The sequence below is a fragment of the Notolepis coatsorum genome, assembly GCF_963971535.1.
Source record: "Notolepis coatsorum genome assembly, chromosome: 6".
Classification (NCBI taxonomy): Eukaryota; Metazoa; Chordata; class Actinopteri; order Aulopiformes; family Paralepididae; genus Notolepis; species Notolepis coatsorum.
The window spans coordinates 115,286,958-115,307,073 of record NC_140170.1 but is presented as its reverse complement, the minus strand read 5'-3'; the positions used below and the strand labels follow the sequence as shown (position 1 = coordinate 115,307,073).

The following is a 20,116-nucleotide window of genomic DNA, read 5'->3' as shown; positions in this document are numbered from 1 at the left end:
AGCTGTGTCTTTGCCCATTTCCGCGTCAAACAGCCTGCAAACTACCTGGCGTTCTATCGCCATGCTCTAAGACAAACTCTAACCTTAACCAACGTTGAAAGAGTGCCTAAGCTTAACCGAGCAAAAACTTGCCGTCCCACGATTGTCGCACATGTCACATGACCAGAAACGCGCGTGGCCAATCAGAGCGCAAAACGGGAACGCGGAAGGACAAGCCACTTGCCTAAAGTATAGAAGCCTCCTCAACACTTCAACACTGCTTTGAGTGACACCACAGACTGGGATATGTTTAAGCAGGCAGCCACCTATAACCATCACACCAACATCCATGAATACACAGTAAATGCATCGATGATGTCACGGAGACCAAGACCATCACAGTACGGGCCAATCAGAAACCATGGCTGACAGGGGAAGTCCCATGGGTTACTGAGGGCCCGGAATGCCGCCTTCAGAGCAGGCGACAAGGCTGGCCTGAGAACAGCCAGGGCCAACTTGGACCGTGGCATCAAAAATGCCAAAAGCATAGAGCACCGCTTCAGTGACAGCAGAGACACCAGGAGCCTGTGGCAGGGGATTCAGACCATCACAGACCACAGACATGCGACAGTGACACCACTCTGCTGAACAACCTGAATGACTTCAATGCTTGCTTTGAAGCCCTCAACAGCACTCAGACGACCGGGTGCTGTCCCTGTCCCCAGCCAGAGTGAGACGATCCCTCTCCAGGATCAACGCTCGCCAAAGCTGTGGGCCCAGACAACATACCCGGTCGGGTGCTGAAAGACTGTGCAGTGGAGCTCACTGATGTCTTCACAGACATCTTTAACACCTTCCTGAGCCAAGCCGCTGTCCCCACATGCTTCAAAGACACTACCATCATCCCGGTCCCAAAGAAGGCTTCTCCATCCTGTCTCAATGACTACCGTCCCGTTGCACTGACCCCCATCATTATAAAGCGTTTTGAATGGCTAGTCATGCAACTAGGGCTGGGACTTTATTGCATTAATTTAGATTAATTAACTACAGAAAGAATTCAAAGTAAAAAAACAATTTGCAATCGCATGGTGGTTTTTCTTTATTGTGTAAGAATGTTACCTTTCAAAGGAGACCAGACTCATGCATGTGCTATAAGTATAAAGTATAATAAATCGCAAAAATTTCTTTTTTTCTTAGTCTGGTTTTGTTGAAGGTAGAGGCTCTGTGTAGAATTGTTAGTAACTGTCTAACTGCATATGTAACTGTTCACACTAGTGTCTGTCTACCTGCATATATATCTGTGTCCACCAGAGGGCGTTCTAGGCGGAGACACTCTGGAGTACTACCAGGTGGCGAGTATAAGTAGCTGTGTCTCCTCCCCCTTCTTTCTCTCCCCCTCAGTCTCTCAATAAGAGAGGACTCATGTGTTACTGCTCCTACCATGTGAATAAACAAACCAAGCCAGTTAAAGGCTAAAGACTGGAAACCATGCCTCTTGACCACATTATTGTCGCCCTATAGCTGAGTTCTGTTAACAGGTTTGTTCATTAAAAGAAAATTAATAAGAGAAATTGAAATCAATCAAGAGTTTTTTTTTCTTCCAATGGTCAACTGTTCTGGAATGTACTTGAAAGACAGGATTTATATTCATTGATTCACTTGTATACCAAAATGTATTTGAATTGAAAAATGTTGCTTTTCGCATCAAATATTGATATGCGATTCAAATTTGATTAATTTTGATTAATTAACTATAAAGTCTTGAATTAATTCGATTACAATTTTTAATCGAGTCCCACCACTACATGCAACACATCAAATCCATCCTCCCTCCCTCCCTAGACCCCTTCCAGTTTGCATATTGGGCCAACCGGTCCACTGATGATGCAATCTCCACTGCCCTCCACTCAGCTCTCACCCATCTGGACACTAAAGACTCATAAGCCAGGATGCTGTTCATGGACTTTCAGCATTTACCACTATCATCCCCAAACAGCTGATAGAGAAATTGGACCTGCTGGGGCTGAACACCTCACTGTGGAATTGGCTGCTGGACTTCCTGACCGGGAGGCGTGTATCGCTTCCGCAACGGAATTCGGTGTCCGGGTTCCTCTGATTGGCCCCACGTGACCCGCCCCCCTATCCACCGCTCTGCCGCTGCCACGCGCGGCAGTCGGCAGAGCGAGCGCTCGCTTCCTCAATTTATACGCATGGAAGTATTGACTGAATGAATGAATGAATGAATTGAAAACTTTATTTAACAGATTGCAGAATGGGTACAATACAGTACGGCTCAATACAAACAATTGTTAAGGGGATGCAGACCTGAGAAAGACGTTTGTCTTGTTTACATCAGGGTCCCCCATTTTCAATTCATATAGAACGACTACGCCGTAACAAATCATTAAAAAAATATACCGTTAACTGGAATATGTTGTGCCTTTACACATATGTTGGATTATGTAATTGGTTTGTCATGACAAACAAATAAAAAAATCGCGATTTACCAGCTGGCTACAACATGTGTGTTGACGTTGTAGCCACCTCCTCCATGGCAGGAATACTAAGCTCCCCCTTAAGCTCCAGGAGAGAGGGGGAGAGGGCTGAAAACCCGCAGTTCTTGCCCGCCTGATGGGAGCCGAATCCCCGCATCCGATTTGTCTGATGAATACCCCCAAACATGGAGGTCCCGAATGCATGGAAGTATTGATTGCGCCGTAACAAATCATTAAAAAAAGATACCGTTAACTGGAATATGTTGTGCCTTTACACATATGTTGGATTATGTAATTGGTTTGTCATGACAAACAAATAAAATATCGCATCCGCCGGCTGTCTCTGGCTTGCTCCAGCCGACACCAGAGCTCAGCCGGCGGCGAGAATGTGCTGCCACGAGCGGCATCGCTGAGCTCTGGCTCTGACTACATGCAGTCACTGAGTGTTGTGTTGCTGTAGCCAGCGGGTAAATCGCGATTTTTTTATTTGTTTGTCATGACAAACCAATTACATAATCCAACATATGTGTAAAGGCACAACATATTCCAGTTAACGGTATATTTTTTTAATGATTTGTTACGGCGTAGTCGTTCTATATGAATTGAAAATGGGGGGACCCTGATGTAAACAAGACAAACGTCTTTCTCAGGTCTGCATCCCCTTAACAATTGTGTGTATTGAGCGTACTGTATTGTACCCATTCTGCAATCTGTTAAATAAAGTTTTCATTCATTCATTCAGTCAATACTTCCATGCATATAAATTGAGGAAGCGAGCGCTCGCTCTGCCGACTGCCGCGCATGGCAGCGGCAGAGCGGTGGGTAGGGGGGCGGGTCACGTGGGGGACGCGGCCAATCAGAGGAACCTGGAAACCGAATTCCGTTGCGGAAGCGATACACGCGTTCGGGTCGGCAACAACACATCCAGCAACATCATCCTGAACACGGGGCACCCCAAGGATGTGTGCTCAGCCCCATACTCTTCACCCTACTGATTCACGAAAGCTTAGCAGCGGCTCTATTCCCTCCGCAAACTGAGAAGAGCTGGAGCCTCAGTTTCCTATCATGTGCTCCTTCTACTGGAGCACCATCGAGAGCCTCCTGACCAGCAACATAACTGCGTGGTACGGCGGTTGCACGACATCCTGCCGCCAGACCCTGCAGCGCATGGTTAGAGCAGCTGAGAGGATTGTTGGTGCCCCCCTCCCCTCCCTCCAGGACATGTATAACACATGCCCAGCCAGCAAAACATCACCCACCCCTCACAGCGTTTCTTCAGTCTCCTGCCCTCCGGGAGGAGAATGAGGAGCCTCCGAGCTAGGACTAGTAGACAAAACTAGGAAAAAAGACAACTTCATCCATCAGGCTGTCAGGAGGCTGAACCCCCCCCCCAACACACACACACACACACACACACACACACACACACACACACACACACACACACACACACACACACACACACACACACACACACACACACACACACACACACACACACACACACACACACCATCCCACAGACACACACTGCCACTTTACTTCACTCACTGCCACTTTATTTGACTATAGAAAATTATTTGCACTAAGCTAATTTTAGCAAATTTTAATAGTATATTGTACATATCTTGCAGTCCTGTATATTGTGTGTTGTATATCGTGTCCTGTATTTTTACTTGTGTTTATATTTTCTATATCTTTTTTGTATACTGTGGGAATGGGGGAACACAATAAAACATTTCTGTATGTCTTGCACAAATAGAAAATTTACAATAAAGTTGACTTTGACTTATTAACTTAATTGATTTGGGGTAGAAGTGGCTAGAGACAAAGTGGAAGAGAAATGGAGAGATATAGAGTGAGATATAGAGTGAGAGAGATGAGAGAGAGAGAGAGAGAGAGAGAGAGAGAGAGAGAGAGAGAGAGAGAGAGAGAGAGAGAGAGAGAGAGAGAGAGAGAGAGAGAGAGAGAGAGAGAGAGAGAGAGAGAGGGGTAGAAACAGATAGAGACATAAGAACTATAGGTTATGGTCATGGATGAGTAGTAACTTGCAGTAAAATATCCTTCTGTGAGGAACAGCAATGATGGGAAACACCAGAATAATAATTGATCAGCATCATAAAGTGTGGATTAAAGAGACAGTTCAGGGTAGTGTGGAGTAGTGTAGAGGTAAAAGCACTGTGGACGAAGTGTTATCTATCCAGATCGTTTCTGTTTGATTTGCCTTGTTTTGGTTGGTGTACTTCGGTAGAAAATAGTTCCTACATGAAACAAGGTCTGTGGATTATTTTGAGTAACGATGTCATGATTTTTGGAAAGAGACATTTCTTTTGAGTTTTTCAAATGTATCTTTTTGGCACTTTGAGTGCCACAAACCGAGTGCCATTCAGCTACATTGTATTGGAGTGACGGCAGATATATCCAAAACAAGGTTAAACACACAAAACCAGAAAATAGAACTTGTTTTGTATGCTCCTTTAAAGTCCCAATAAGTCATAATATTTTTTTTAACAAAGTACATTATAAACGCTGGGACCAATGGCCCTAATTCAGCTTACCCTGGTGTGAGGACCAAACTCCTCATTGAGTTTTTTCCATGGCTCGTTGTACTCCAAAAACATCTGGCTTAGTCGAGGGTAGGATGGATCACTGCAGGGTTATACACATTTAGCTAGTTTTAGTTATAGTTACTAATAGCAGTAATTAAGATATGAGAAGAAGAAGAAGAAACATCTTTTGGTATTTTGCTCTTTAAGCTCAAATCTTACTTACTTACTTAAGACACAGAATTGCACAGTAGCTCAGTGCACAGTAATAGTTATGGTCTAATGTAGCTTCTAATAAACTATCATTTTCTAACCATTTCCTAGATTTTAAGAATACATTTAAGTTGAGTGCTGAGAGACAGCTACAGTAAGGCATTGTTGTCATACCACTTTCAAACCCAGAGCAAATCAGTGCCACAGCAAATCACAGTGACACTTCAAATAAATGGTTCAGTGCTCAATGTTGCCCCATTACATCTCAAATTCAGATAAGCATCCTGCCGTTTTGGCGGTTGTACATAAATCATGCAAAGTGGGTCGACTCAACATGTCAGGATAGTGTTTGGCACTGTGAAAAGGTTACCATGGAGGGACCATTCTGTGCCTGTGGCAATTAGACTCTAATTAGTTATGAGGGGACGGCTCTGTCCAATCAGGAGGAATATATCCTTCCAAATTGACAGACGGGGTATCTTTTAATGGCTTCAGTTAGAAAATGTGAATGAAATCCTCGTCACGGATGGACAGCTGCCCTCGCAAAATGCCATCCTTCTCGGCTGAATGGGATCTTTGTGAATAGGAGTGAGTGAAATGAATGCAATATGCAGTGAAAGCAAAACCATTTATTTTTGTCACTTGAGGACACAATGTAAATGTATCCTTTGCGTGTCAAAACATGCTACTGTTACTGTGTCAAAAGTTATTTAAATGAGTTCAGTTGGGTGTTGTCATATCGTGGGTATGAATGTGCTTTTATCAGCTTGAGTCAATGTGCAGCATTGTAGAAATGTGTTTTGAACTAATTACTAAGGTCAAAGGTGCATGGCATCCCTGTGATAGGCTATCACCATCACATACAGTGCCGTGTCTACTGGAAATTAACCTGCTACTATTTGGATTTACAGAACGGAAAAGCCTTATTTAGAAAAAGTGAATACAGGCATACAAGCATAATTCCACAATAATCCGTACTCCTCTTGCCATTCAAATTTTGCAGTGCATTATACATCGTCTCACCCGCTCCCATTGGTCATCTCATGGGCACAATTGTACATGCCCACCAGTGCCTTATTGTCATCGATACGAGACAGCATGATGATGACAGAGGTGTAGGTGATAATCAGGTCCAGGTAGTTCTTGGTGAAGTCAAAGTTGATGGCCTAAGAGTGTCAGTGAGAAGTCAGTATGTGGAAGTATGGTTAAACGTGTACATATATTAGTTAATACTAGGGATGCTCGATATTGGCTTTTTTACCGATACCGATATTCCGATATTGTCCAACTCTTAATTTCCGATACCGATATCAACCGATATCAACCGATACCGATATATGCAGGGTTTCCCCCCCCCCCCCCCCAAAAAAACTGAATTATTTCAGGTAACTAATAATTTCACTGGATATATATATAACAAATATTGTTATTGTTTTTTAATTTTTTTAAACCGATACCGATATTTTCCGATATCACATTTTACTGCCGATATCGGCCGATAATATCGGTCGGCCGATAATATCGGACATCCCTAGTTAATACATATGCAATGGAATTCTGAAATACAGTAGGATATCATTGTTGAATGGACAATTATACTATCAGTTGTCAGTATGCAATTAAAACCAATTAATTCCAGTTCTGCAATACTGTAATCACAGTCATAACTGTAAACTTACGATATTGAAGAAGCACTGGCAGGCATCTATGGTATTGAGCAACTCATATACATGGTCCTGGGAACAAAGACAGTAGAGGGGATTGGTTAGAAGTTAGAACATTGGTTTTCAACCGGTGTGGCGTGAAAGAATATTTGCGTCAGCACTCAAAATTCACAACTAGCTGTAAATAATTTTATGTAGGCTACCTAATGTGTCCTCCATCCACATGCTCACGTCAATATTGGCAACAGGGTGGGGAATAATTATTTAGCTGCACATCAAATGTCAGGATGCGCATAATTAGCTGCTCGCAAAATCATACGAATAATTTATTTTGTGATGCCAGAAAGACAGAATTATTTCTGTCAGATGCCACCCTAACTAACTAACAAAAAAGGAGGCAGTCCACATCAAGAAAAAATAGCAAAAACTGGAAAATTATGTCACGGGCCATTAGGCTACTTATCTCTCTGAGATAAAGCCTGGTAAAGAACTACTGCCGAAAGTGTCTATGGGGTAGAATTTCCGGTGTATGTACTTCCCCTGGAAGCTGCCTCCGAACGGACCAAACTTTTCCCGAATCCTGTCGGCAAACAAGCTAGAACGTCCCGGTCATGTAGTAAATTCTTCAGGTAAAGCCGTTGCAGTGGCTTAAACGAGGAAATATTGTGCACTTCACACGTTTCTATAATTGTTTTGTCGAAACCGGAAAGCCTGTAGCCTGTACTTCCTGTACTTCCGTTTAGACATTTTAGGAGGCATATCTTTACCAGCCTAACTTGGACCATGACTTGGACTGTGTCTGGATAAGTGGAGATGTCAGTCAATAGCCCTCAACCCGTCCCGAGTGACTCACCTACAGGGAAAAGTTTGCTAACTTTGCTAATGCCAACAATGCTGCCAAGTATGAAGCTCTTGCAAACGAAGTCAAGTATACCTTCCACATAACGTTAGCTGCACAGCAAATTCAGGTAATTACCTCTCTTTCACTCACCAGTCACTCACTCACTCACTCACTCACTCACTCACTCACTCACTCACTCACTCACTCACTCACTCACTCAAGTTTGACGTTAATGAGACAGTTAGCCTACAGTACATCAGTACATCTTCCTCAACAAGCCTCTCCAGAGAACAGTCACATATCTTTCCCTCTCCCAGGACCTCCAAGGTCACCCCCACTGCTGCCCTCTTGCCTCCTCTCGAAGCTGTCTGACTGCCGCGTGGATTCTCGTCTTTCACCGCTCACTGCCTACCTGAAGCCGTCTTGTCGTGTCGACTCTAACTTTTTCAACAGAATCAACTCAACTCCCTAATCAAATACGATATGGATCTAGTAAGCTGGTCATTTGCAGCGATAGACCGCATATTTTCTTCGAGGAAGCAGGATGCGGCTGACCCGCTCTGTCCACTCGGGAGTTTTCAATCGGGCTATACTATTGATACCTACGGCAAGTGGAACCCAATCTGCCTTTTTTCACTTGAGATTGAGGATGTGGAGGATGTGTATCTCCTCGCATTCATGATGATCCGAATGGGAGCGGTCAGTATATGGATCTGGTACTGCTTTAACTTCATTCGGAAAGGCGTAGATCCTTTGGCGACGGCAATAGCCAGGATCGAAGCCAACCAGGTGGAACTTTATAAGAGACTAGCTGTCTACCAATCTGACGAACAATCGAGCTCAACGGCCATGCTGGAGAGACTCGCTGACTCCCACTCTGACGAACAATCGAGATCAAAGGCCATACTGGACATCACGCAGGAAATTAAGGACGTGCACCCCCCCCCCCCCCCCCCCCCCTCTCCGTCTGCTGCAGAGAGTGAAATCAACAAGGTCAAGTCGGGAGTTAAGGATGGTACACGGCGTACCATGGTCGAATAGAGCCTCCGGGAGCCGGGCTGTGTCTGGAGAAGATAAGAGTGGCAGCGCCCCCCCCCCCCCCCCCCCACACCCAATTCCCTCTCTCGCGCGTACTAGTACGGTTGCTGGAGGGGTGCCAAAGTGACTGTCTCATCACCAAGTCCCGCCCCCCTATGACGGCAACGGTAGTCATCTCCCATCCCCACCGGTCCTGCAACTGTGATTCCGGACAATCTCTCCTCCCACCCCCCCCACCCCCCCACCGCCCCCCTCCCCTCAGGGTGCTCCGAGATACACAGACTCAGGGCTAGTTTAACATGTCTCAACAAATGCGCATGTTTGTATTAATTAATGATTGTGCCATTATTGCTATCAAATGTAATGATTGTGAAATATTTCTGTAATGAGTTGTATGTGTATGTACCAAGCATCCTTGACTTCCAGGGACAACGATGTAAATAAGTCATTGGCTTTTTCGTTCCTATCCTTGACAAAAGCAAATATGTGATGTAATAATATGTTTTGTTGTCTAAATAAATACCTACCTACCTACCTAGCGATTTTTCAGTTTCTCCAGTCCACTAATTCAAACCTGATATAGCCAGATAATGTTAATAATCAGCTAGTATTTTTTATAAACTGATAGTTCAATTCTAAAGCCAAAGATTAGGGCTATCTGTGTCTGATAGCCCAGTCTATTTTGTAATGACTTGTGCTGTTCTTGGCATTGCACTGTTTCTCTATCTATGTATTTGCATAGTTTTCTTACTTCATCAATCATAGATCATTCCCAAATCACATTGATTTATTATTATTGTCATAATAATTTTTGCTGTTCTTATTTAATCTGAATAATAATAATGTGTTGCACACTTGGCTTTCAAGCTCTTGTACTGATTCATATAAATAATCCTACATATTTCTGACTAGTGATGTCATTGCTGACCGTCAAATGTATGCATGTGTACCATATAGGCCGGGGACAACCTAATCATGACATTTGAGACTGCATAATGTATTACTGTGACTGTAAGTTGTTGTGCCTTAAGATTCTGGTTTGACTTTTGGTGTGCCATGAGATTCTGGTTTGACTTTTGGTGTGCCATGAGATTCTGGTTTGACTTTTGGTGTGCCTTGAGATTCTGGTTTGACTTTTGGTGTGCCTTGAGATTCTGGTTTGACTTTTGGTGTGCCTTGGGCCCAACAGGTTGGGAACCACTGGGTTAGAAGACAGAAATACCTTTTTACTACTTTTTAATACCAAGTGCCAAAACTGAAAGATTTGGCAAGTACTGAGAACAGATAGAAACATTCAGGGTCACTGAATACAAATTTTGAAATCACATTTGTATTGGAAAGCTAATATTTTTTTATCCATGAGTGAGAACATCCTTAAATGTGTTAAAAGGGCGACCAATTATATCGCTCTGCTTTCATTTTCATTTCTGACGATAGGCTAATACACATGGCTCATTATTCTTTGTACTGGGGAAATGTTATATTACACATGTCCTATTTAAGCCCTGGTATAGGGAGGTGTAGTGGTTATGTCATTTTAATTTTTTCCTGTTCCACCCTCTGTTCCACTTAATGTATTTCCCCATTGACCATTTCTAAATCGGCTCGTTTTAGATAAATAAAGCATTAACGTTGGCATGGTGTACATTTCTGTCCGTATTCATCCACAATCTATAGCTCAACATGAAAATATTCACAATTAATCATAAAGGTAGCAAAATAACAACGTTTATGTTTTCGTTTGCTGGGAAACTACACTGCTATTTGGCGCTGCTGACTGATGTCACCACAGCGTAGACGCCTGGCTTTAGTCGCAGACCTAGGATCAGATTTCCCTTACATTCGATAAGCTTTTTTTATTTATTATAATTTTTTTGCATTTTTACAGCTTTTATAGGCCACGCAGGACCGACAGGGGAGAGGGCGAACGGGAGGAGAGGTGGGGAGGACATGCGACAAATAACGACGGGAGCTGGGATCGAACCCGGGTCGGCCACGTAGGTGCGCGAGGCACTATGGTATGCGCCACAAGGGCGCCCCACATTCGATAAGCTTAACAATTCGTACAATGGGAAAATAACTGACCCTGAATCTGTGGCTAGTATCTCTCTGGTGATCATATCCATTTATCAGATGAAGTCAAAAAAAATTAAAAGCAACAACCATGTTATCATTATTTGTATTCACTGCATATTAAATCACTGTAAATACTAATGTAAATCATTGTTTCGTTGTACATATTGTGTATAGTTTATAACGTTATTGTTTTTACGGCGGGCTCTACATGCCCCGATTTAAAATGGTTATCTCCTCTTTGTATACTTTTTAGAGAATATGCTATACAGCGTTATATATATCGTTCTTATTTACTTTTGTCCTCACAGACAAAGTATTCTGCCAGGGAACTTATGGACATGACAGTAGTAGTTATATGGTTTTTGAGCTTGTAACGTTAGTTAGCTATCGTGGTATCAGCCGGACGTGACGTGTAGCTAGCTAGCTTGCTAGCCGGCATGATGCATGCAGTGCACAGGTCTGAGAAGAGGACCTGTACATTTTACTCGGTCCCGAAACGCCTCTACATGCCCCAATTTAAAATGGTTAGCAACAGTAGACATTGCTAACGTCTAGTACGTTTAGCGAGGTAACGTTAACGTTAGCTAGCTAGCTAGCTAGTGTGGTATCAGCTGCCTACTGGTAAATGTTTATTTTTTTACGACAAATTAAAAACCTTATAACTACCTTTATTTAAAAAAAAAAATGCTTAAACAATAATGTTAGTGGTAGAAGGAAACTAATTTTGTGCAAAACGGAAAGCTTGCCAATGTTCATGCGGCAGAATTGTTACAATAGCCGATAATCCATTTTCCCAATGATGAGACTCACAACCAGTGACGTCAGACTACACCTCCCTATGTGGCCTGGTATCCAGCAGCACCACCGGAATCACTACAACCCTCCAACACTCATAGAACAATTGGGGTGCCACTGAAACTGTGTTAGGCCTTAACAGTGTGATTGGCCTAACTCTATTATCATTATATATATTCCCATGATAATCATTAAAAAAAAATTGAATAATTCTCAATCTCATGACAACCAATAATAATAATAACTTTATTTAATGTCTTGGCTTCCATCGCTAAAAAACATCAGAAGCCCAGGGAGGTGGGGCGTATGGCACCAAGCAGAACTCAGCTGCTGAATTGCTCCCTGCCGGGTTGTCCACAGGTCTAAAGCACTCTATATGTAAATTTACATTTAGAAAACTGAAAAATAATAAGTGTCCAGTCAGAGGGGAGAGAGAGGGGGGAGGGTGACAGTGAGAGAAAAAGAGAGAGGGGAGAGAAAAATAGAGGGGGGAAGAAAAAAAGAAAGTGAGAGAGAGGTAGGGTGAGAGAGTTAGAGAAAGAAACAAAAGGAAGTAACAGAGAAAGAGGAAACAATAAAAAAATAAGTCCAATCACCCTGAACTCCATGACATCCAGGAAGGAGTCGTAGTAACTTCTTGTGCCCGTCATCACCTCTGCCTTCTGCCTCTGGATGCTGGTTAGTTGTTGCTTTGATAAACAAGAGATTACTACAATTAATTGTCTAGACGTCTCCAGGTGCTCCATTTTCTATGCATTATCAAGTGAGTGAGAGTGGAGTATTTCATGTATTCTTTTTTGTTAAGTTGATTAATTAGGTAGGTAAGTTGATTAATAGTCAACTCCAGTAAATTAAGCAGTCACTTGTGCACTAATCAGATCATTACAATGGATGGAATGCTGCTGCGATGTGGTGTGAGTGGTGTGTGTAATTCTGTGGATGGTGTGAGTGATGTATGTAATGGTGTGTGAGTGGTGTGTGTAATTCTGTGGATGGTGTGAGTGATGTATGTAATGGTGTGTGAGTGGTGAGTGTAATTCTGTGGATGGTGTCAGTGATGTATGTAATGGTGTGTGAGTGGTGTGTGTAATTATGTGGATGGTGTGAGTGATGTATGTAATGGTGTGTGAGTGGTGTGTGTAATTCTGTGGATGGTGTGAGTGATGTATGTAATGGTGTGTGAGTGGTGTGTGTAATTCTGTGGATGGTGTCAGTGGTGTGTGTAGTGCTGTGGATGGTGTGAGTGGTGTGTGTAGTGCTGTGGATGGTGTGAGTGATGTGTGTAGTGCTGTGTGGATGGTGTTGTGAGTGGTGTGTGTAGTGCTGTGGATGGTGTGAGTGATGTGTGTAGTGCTGTGTGGATGGTGTTGTGAGTGGTGTGTGTAGTGCTGTGGATGGTGTTGTGAGTGGCGTGTGTAATGCTGTGGTTTCGATTGATTGATTGAAAACGTTATTAACATATTGCAGAATGGGTACAATACAGTATGGCTCAATACAAACAATTGTTAAGGGGATGCAGACCAGAAAAAGACTTTCATCTTGTTTACATCAGGGTCCCTCATTTTCAATTCATCAAGACATGACATATGACATACATGACACAGATATACAGTACTGTTTAAGACAAAGAGATCATAAAAAAATATATATATTCGAAGGGGAAGAAACTGTACATTGGAGGGGGTTGGGTGGGTGGGTGGGGGGGGGGGTGTTTGGACATTTACCGGGGCCAGTTTCTAATTGCAGCCACCCGTAGGTGCTCTTTGAGAGCGGTTTTGAAGGAGGGTAGGGATTCACATTATTTTACGGCTGTGGGTAGGGCGTTCCACATTGTTGTGGCATAATTGCGAAACGTGTTTAGTCCCTGTTTGAGCCGAATCTGGGTTGAACATGATTTGTGGAACTCCCTCTGGTGTTGTGGTCGTGAAATTCACTGACCTTTGGGAAGTATTTCGACATGTGTACATGGGTATCTTAGTCGTGTAGTGTATCTTGTAGACCAGGCCCATTACAAGTTGCTGTACTCTGTCATCTACTCTAAGCCATCCTAGGTTGTCAAAATGGGCAGGGGTGAGGTGGGTTTTAGGAGTAAGGTCAAGCAGTAGTCTGACCAGTTTGTTTTGTGATGTTTGTAATCTTGTTTTTAGGGCCTTTGAGGTGCTTTGGTACCATGACATATTACCATCCTAGAGGAAAGATTTTCCTCTAGGATGGAACCAAGGTAGGTAATTTCATCGTTCCTTGTGACAATATTGTCACCCACTGTAACAGAGAAGCCGTTGGCCTTGCTGAGTTTTCTATTTGATCCAAAGAGAATGGACTCTGTTTTACCCATGTGTAATGATAGCTTGTTATCAGTGAGCCAGGTGCAGATTCTGCCGAGTTCAGAGCTGAGGGCTTTTTCAACCTGTAACTTGTTCTTGTCAGAGACCAGCAGGGCTGAGTCGTCCTCGAACAGGAACAAGTTGCAGTCGCAAGCTGATGACATGTAATTTGCATACATTAGGAACAGTAACAGTCCTAGTATGCTTCCTTGTGGAACACCACAGCTCACTGGGAGGGGGGGGGGTGGGCAGTGTACTGTTCACCTCCACCATCTATTCTCTCCCCTCCAGGTAGGATTGCATCGAGCTCAATGAACTATCAGAATGGAGTGATTGACAGTGTCGTAAGCCTTTTGGATGTGCAGCATGACCATGCCGCAGTATTTTCCCGCGTCCACCTCTTGTTTGATGTGGTCGTTCAAATAGAGAAGGCATGTGTCAGTGGAATGGGATGTTCTGAAGCCAGATTGGAATTCGTAGATTAGCTTTTTTTCCACAAGGTACTTTTTGACCTGTTCGTAGACACATTTTTCCATAACCTTTGAGATGGAGGTAAGAATAGAAACACGGCGGTAGTTGCCTGGGTCTAATTTGCTGCCTTTTTTGTGCAGGGGGGTCACTCTTGCTATTTTGAAGTGGTGTGTGTAATGCTGTGGATGGTGTTGTTACTCGTGGTGTATGTAAGGCTGTGGATGGTGTTGTTACTCGTGGTGTATGTAAGGCTGTGGATGGTGTTGTTACTCGTGGTGTATGTAAGGCTGTGGATGGTGTGAGTGATGTGTGTAGTGCTGCAGATGGTGTGAGTGATGTGTAATGCTGTGGATGTTGTTGTTACTCGTGGTGTGTGTAGTGCTGTGGATGTTGTTGTGAGTGGTGTGTAGTGCTGTGGATGTTGTTGTGAGTGGTGTGTAGTGCTGTAGATGGTGTGAGTGATGTGTAATGCTGTGGATGTTGTTGTTACTCGTGGTGTGTGTAGTGCTGTGGATGTTGTTGTGAGTGGTGTGTAGTGCTGTAGATGGTGTGAGTGATGTGTGTAGTGTTGTGGCTGTTGTTGTGAGTGGTGTGTGTAGTGCTGTGGATGTTGTTGTGAGTGGTGTGTAGTGGTGTGGCTGTTGTTGTGAGTGGTGTGTGTAGTGCTGTGGATGTTGTTGTGAGTGGTGTGTGTAGTGTTGTGGCTGTTGTGAGTGGTGTGTGTAATGCTGTGGATGGTGTTGTGCACAGTTGTGTTCTATCATTTCTACCATAGTAAAGTAGTACTGAATATACAAATATACCAGTATTATTCATTGTGCCTTATGACCTCAAAGTATTCAGAATGAAATGTGAAATAATTCCTCTCCAACAAAGAAGTGCAGCGAGAGCCAGCTGTAGTGTAGCAGCTGACATTATAAAAAGTGGAACATCTGTATATTTACACTGTTGCCCCTGAAGTTGATGTTGGGGAACTTCTTGTTGATATATTTGACGGCCGGCTCCATGACCTTGTCTGTCAGGAAGTAAGGTCGCAGCTTTGGGTCTGAACATATCTGAGGTGGAGGAGAGAAGAAAGAGTTATTGATAAAGTTAAGATAATGTTATTGATCTTTCCCCCCGTTAGCCCATGCACTCGTAGGTAGGGCTGGTCGATTAATCAAGTTTCAATTTTAATTAAGATGTTGGCCTCCTACGATCATGAAAACAAGATAATCAAGAAGATCAAATTATCATTGTGCTGCATGTTGTGTTGCTCTAATTTTGTCTTGTGTTGTAAATAATAAAATAAAAACTCTAACCCTAACTAACCTCACTGTCATGCACATGTCCTAATATACTAACCTACACTGTAGCACTCAACACTTTGATGAACATTGTTACTCAGCTGATAGAGTTGTACCCTTCCTGCTGTCTTGTTGTACAAAACTTGTAAGTCGCTTTGAATAAAAGCGTCAGCTAAATGACAAAATGTAAATGTAAATGCAGCACACCCTTCCTTCACAGCTGCCTCCCCCTCAAGCCCAAACAGTTTCAGCTCGTATTGAGAGGGAGGAGGGAGCCACGGCACGTTTCTCCAGTAGGCCCATCTAAAAAACTAAAGCCCTTTTTGACAGTGTTTCACTAGGCTACTGGGAGGCACTGATACTGATGCTGCATTCAATTATAAATAAGAAATGGTATCATGTATCCAAAGCACTTGCCTTACATTCACCTATTCACTCACAAGCCTATGACTAAGGCAACCATGTCAGGTGCCAACCTGCTCATCGAGAGCAGTTAGGAGTTAGTTTATCAACCCCCAGTTCAAGCCTCAGTGTCATTTGTTCATCAAGACAAATTATAAGAAGAAATTGCCAAAATAAAAATTCTGCCTTTGTAGCTCGAATGCACATAGGTCGGAGATTACACGTTTCCTACTTCCAAGTCCCCATCTCTGTCCATAAACGAATGCAGCATGGTACTCAGGGCTAGCCCTAGGTATTGGCCATTCTTTAGGTCTGCATCCACTAGACTAGGGGGCACCGTGACCAGCTGCCAGATAAAAGATTATAATAATAGAGAGGAAAGAAAAAAAGAACATGCTGACATTATTGGGTCTCATTCTCCAACGGACTTAAGACAAAAAAATTGCTCTTAGGGCCATCTTAGATTTTGGGATTCCCCAACCGTCCCTAAACTTGGATTTGGCTTTATTTGGGAGGAATCATAGTGATTCCTTCATGTCAACTCGACTACAGGCCTCCTTGGAATTAATTAATCATAATTTAAATAAATATGACAATATTTGTACGATAAAAGATTACGCATTTGATGTCGGAAAAATAAATAATATGGATTAATCTGATCACAGGGCAGCTGGATTAACCATATCTGAACCAGCTATTTTGGACAAATGTATAATTACTTAATTACTCAGATATTCAAACACAATTATGCAATTATTGTGAAATTATTGAAAATAATAATTATTTAATGCCTTCTGTGGCATTTGTATTTCTTATTTGTTAAATATCTGTTTTATTGATTCATTATACATTTGAAAGAATGCAGGTTATAGCCAACATGCAATATATCCCATTGATTGGTACAATGGGACAGACATTTGTCGTTGTATATAGCTATAACCTGCATTCTTGCTAGCACTGCAGCTACTGTACAAGCTAGCGATTAGCTTGTTATGTTGAATTCATGTACAAAACGTAGCTGGTTATCTATATATTTAATTTACATTGTATATTCCTGATTATAGTGGAAGCCCTGGATTTGATACAATGTGATGAAGCCTTTTACTTTTACCATGTTTGTGTAACGTTAGCATGTTAGCTTGGTTGCAAAGTTATTCTGGTGTTGCTTTTTAATGTGGTTTGGTCTATCATTCATAAAAAATAAATTACATATTTTCCACCTCTCGTTATCTCCTGGTGGTGGCTTTTAAGTGAATAGATTTAGTTTTATCCCTACAAATAGTAGTTACCACACATTTCATGTTTGCTTATTGGGAAACACTTTTAAATCTCACCTACTGTAGGGCAACAAAATTGTTGCAGGGCTGGCCCTGCCAATACTGGTGTCAGTCTGGGACCAGATTATCAGAGAATTTCCTCAATACTAAACTTTGATACCAGGAGTACAATATGTATGTCAGGAATCAAAGCAAAGTGATTCAGAAGAGTGTTAGATCTCTCTAATGGAGAAAAATTATATCGCAAAGATTTTGGTCCAATGATCACAAACAAATAGTCTCTAAATCTAAACCTTTCACAACAGTAATGGATCAGATTGGTGTTCTGTATCAGCCGATGATTAAAGTTCACAATCAGAATCAGTATTTATTGGCAGTGAAACAGTGGTATCACTCAATTCCTGCTTTCATCCCCTTAAATGTAGTTGCTGTACAAACTGTTTAACCCTTTATGTGAAATGCTGATCAATACCACAATTCATCCTTTGTGATGTGCATTTGATAGCAACTCTGTGTTCAGCAACAGCAGGCTGGTAAAAATGTACCATAGCAACCATTCACCGGTACATTCGATGGTGCGTGTGTGTTTGTGTGTACATGTGATAAAGAGAATGAGAGAGAGGGAGAATAAGAGACAGACAGTTTTCACTTGACATTTTCCCATGAGGAGAGTTTTACTTATTGTGCATTTATTTCCTGAATTGTATAATATAATATAGGCTTTAAAAAAAATTAAAATTAAAATAAAAACATCTACTCTACATCCAGCCCTCATCATGACAACCCTGTTTGCAAACTTTCAGTTTAGACTATACTGCATGTATGCCTACTGCAGTTCATGACTGACTGACACCTTCAACTGACTTCCTGTCTGCACTTCCTCTTCTGTGGGGAACTGGGCTGAGATGTGGGGGACATAGTATTGTATCAACAGGACATTTCATACTTAATCGTTATATTGTCTCATAACGGCAATTTAATTCATCCCCAGCAAAACAGGGGGTAGTTTACTTTGGAGTAGACAGGGAGATTAGCTTTGGTTGTAGGGTTTATTGTCAGCATTGTATTCAGGAAACGTAATCTTAGTGTGTTGATTGTGTGTTTATCCAATGATGTGGTATATTTAGCACCATTTTAACTTTGATACACTTTTTTTATATTCTGGCCTTTATGCCCATGGTCGTCCATGGTACTGTAGGTATTTGTGCAGATTGTACGCACCATCATCCCAGCATTGTTTATACAGATGTCCCAGCTCAGTTAAAATAGTAAACGATTTGCATTTAATTTAAAGTTCATATTCTGACATTTCCATAATGTCCAGTATAATAAAAACAGAGACGTTTGGAGGTTTTGAGAACATATCCGAGGCAGAACACTAAACACATGACACACAAAGAAGTTCCTTATTTCTACTTTCTGTTACTGCCATCAGTCGGCACTATTGTAAAAGTTACTCCCTCACCTGCTTGATGTAGTTCATCCGTATCAGCACCCCTTTTCCCCTCTCATTGAGGATGGTGAGCTTCTCAGCCAGTTTGTGCTGGTAGACCATGGCTCCGGACACCTCTTCCTCCTCTCAAACCTTGGCCTCCTGGTGTGGATTCCGCTACAGCAGCTTTACCCTCAGCGACAAGTGCACCCACAGCCCCACCCTGACTTCTGGGTCACATGGTGTTAGTGGAAGGAGGTGGAGTCAAGTGTTTTGGTGTAGTGTAGTGTAGTGTAGTGTAGTGTAGTGTAGTGTAGTGTAGTGTAGTCGTGTAGTTTAAGATAAGATATTCCTTTATTGATCCCCTTGGGGGTAATTCAGGCATCATAGCAGCATGAGGGAGGGGAGGTAGTAGAAGACATGGTACAGGTAATACAATTATAGTACAGTGGAGAAGTACAAATAAAAATAGAATAAAACGGCAGTGTAAACAATATAACAATATACTGGACATGCACATATGGGCAACAAGGTGCAAGATGAGGGTATGTATGCCCTCTCAGTTATATTTGCCCTACAATAAATATAGTTACAATATATAATCTAAATCTAATCTAATATATAATTTAAAAAAATGCTAAATGCTAGAATACACATTCTATGCATAAGGTAAGTATTGTCCTTTGTTTTAGGTGGGAGTCAGACACACTCAGTGATGGAGGTTCCTCCTAGTAGTTGGATGTCTGGCAGCAGACCCTGCCCACTGTTGTGGAGCCTGATGGCCGCTGGTATGAAGGACTGGCCGAGGCGGTTAGTTGAGTGTCGGGGGTATGAGTCTTGTGGTTGAGTTGTGGCATAAGTCTGAGGTATAGAGGGTGAAAAGGAATGGTGACAGCACGGTTCCTTGGGCGGCGCCGGTGTTGCTCACCAGTACGTCAGACTGACTGTCCTGTAGTCTGACGTACTGCGGTCTGTCAGTGAGGTAGTCCTTGATCCAGGCCACCAGCCGTGCTCCAACTGCATCAGGGAGAACTTCTCCGTTAGCAGTGAAGGCTGGATGGTGTTGAAGGCAGCCAGGTTTAGTTTAGTACACATGTATACACTTGCACGCACGCACGCACGCACACACACACACACACACACACACACACACACACACACACACACACACACACACACACACACACACACACACACACACACACACACACACACACACACACACACACACACACACACACACACACACACACACACACACACACACACACACACAG

At 42.6% G+C, this 20,116-nt stretch overlaps 1 protein-coding gene across 1 annotated transcript in view; it reads right to left on the bottom strand.

Moving 5' to 3' along the window:
• Window positions 1-19,010, bottom strand: part of nckap1l (NCK associated protein 1 like) — a 71,809-nt gene extending 52,799 nt beyond the window's left edge. Inside the window, exons 1-6 of the mRNA XM_084316519.1 lie at window positions 18,873-19,010; window positions 15,387-15,497; window positions 12,244-12,336; window positions 6,913-6,969; window positions 6,257-6,399; window positions 5,033-5,123 (exon numbers count right to left, since the gene is read on the bottom strand). Coding sequence (XP_084172645.1) covers window positions 5,033-5,123; window positions 6,257-6,399; window positions 6,913-6,969; window positions 12,244-12,336; window positions 15,387-15,497; window positions 18,873-18,962 — 585 coding nt within the window. The 5' untranslated portion in view covers window positions 18,963-19,010. The remainder of the gene's footprint in view (window positions 1-5,032; window positions 5,124-6,256; window positions 6,400-6,912; window positions 6,970-12,243; window positions 12,337-15,386; window positions 15,498-18,872) is intronic.
• Between the last annotated feature and the right edge of the window lie 1,106 nt (window positions 19,011-20,116).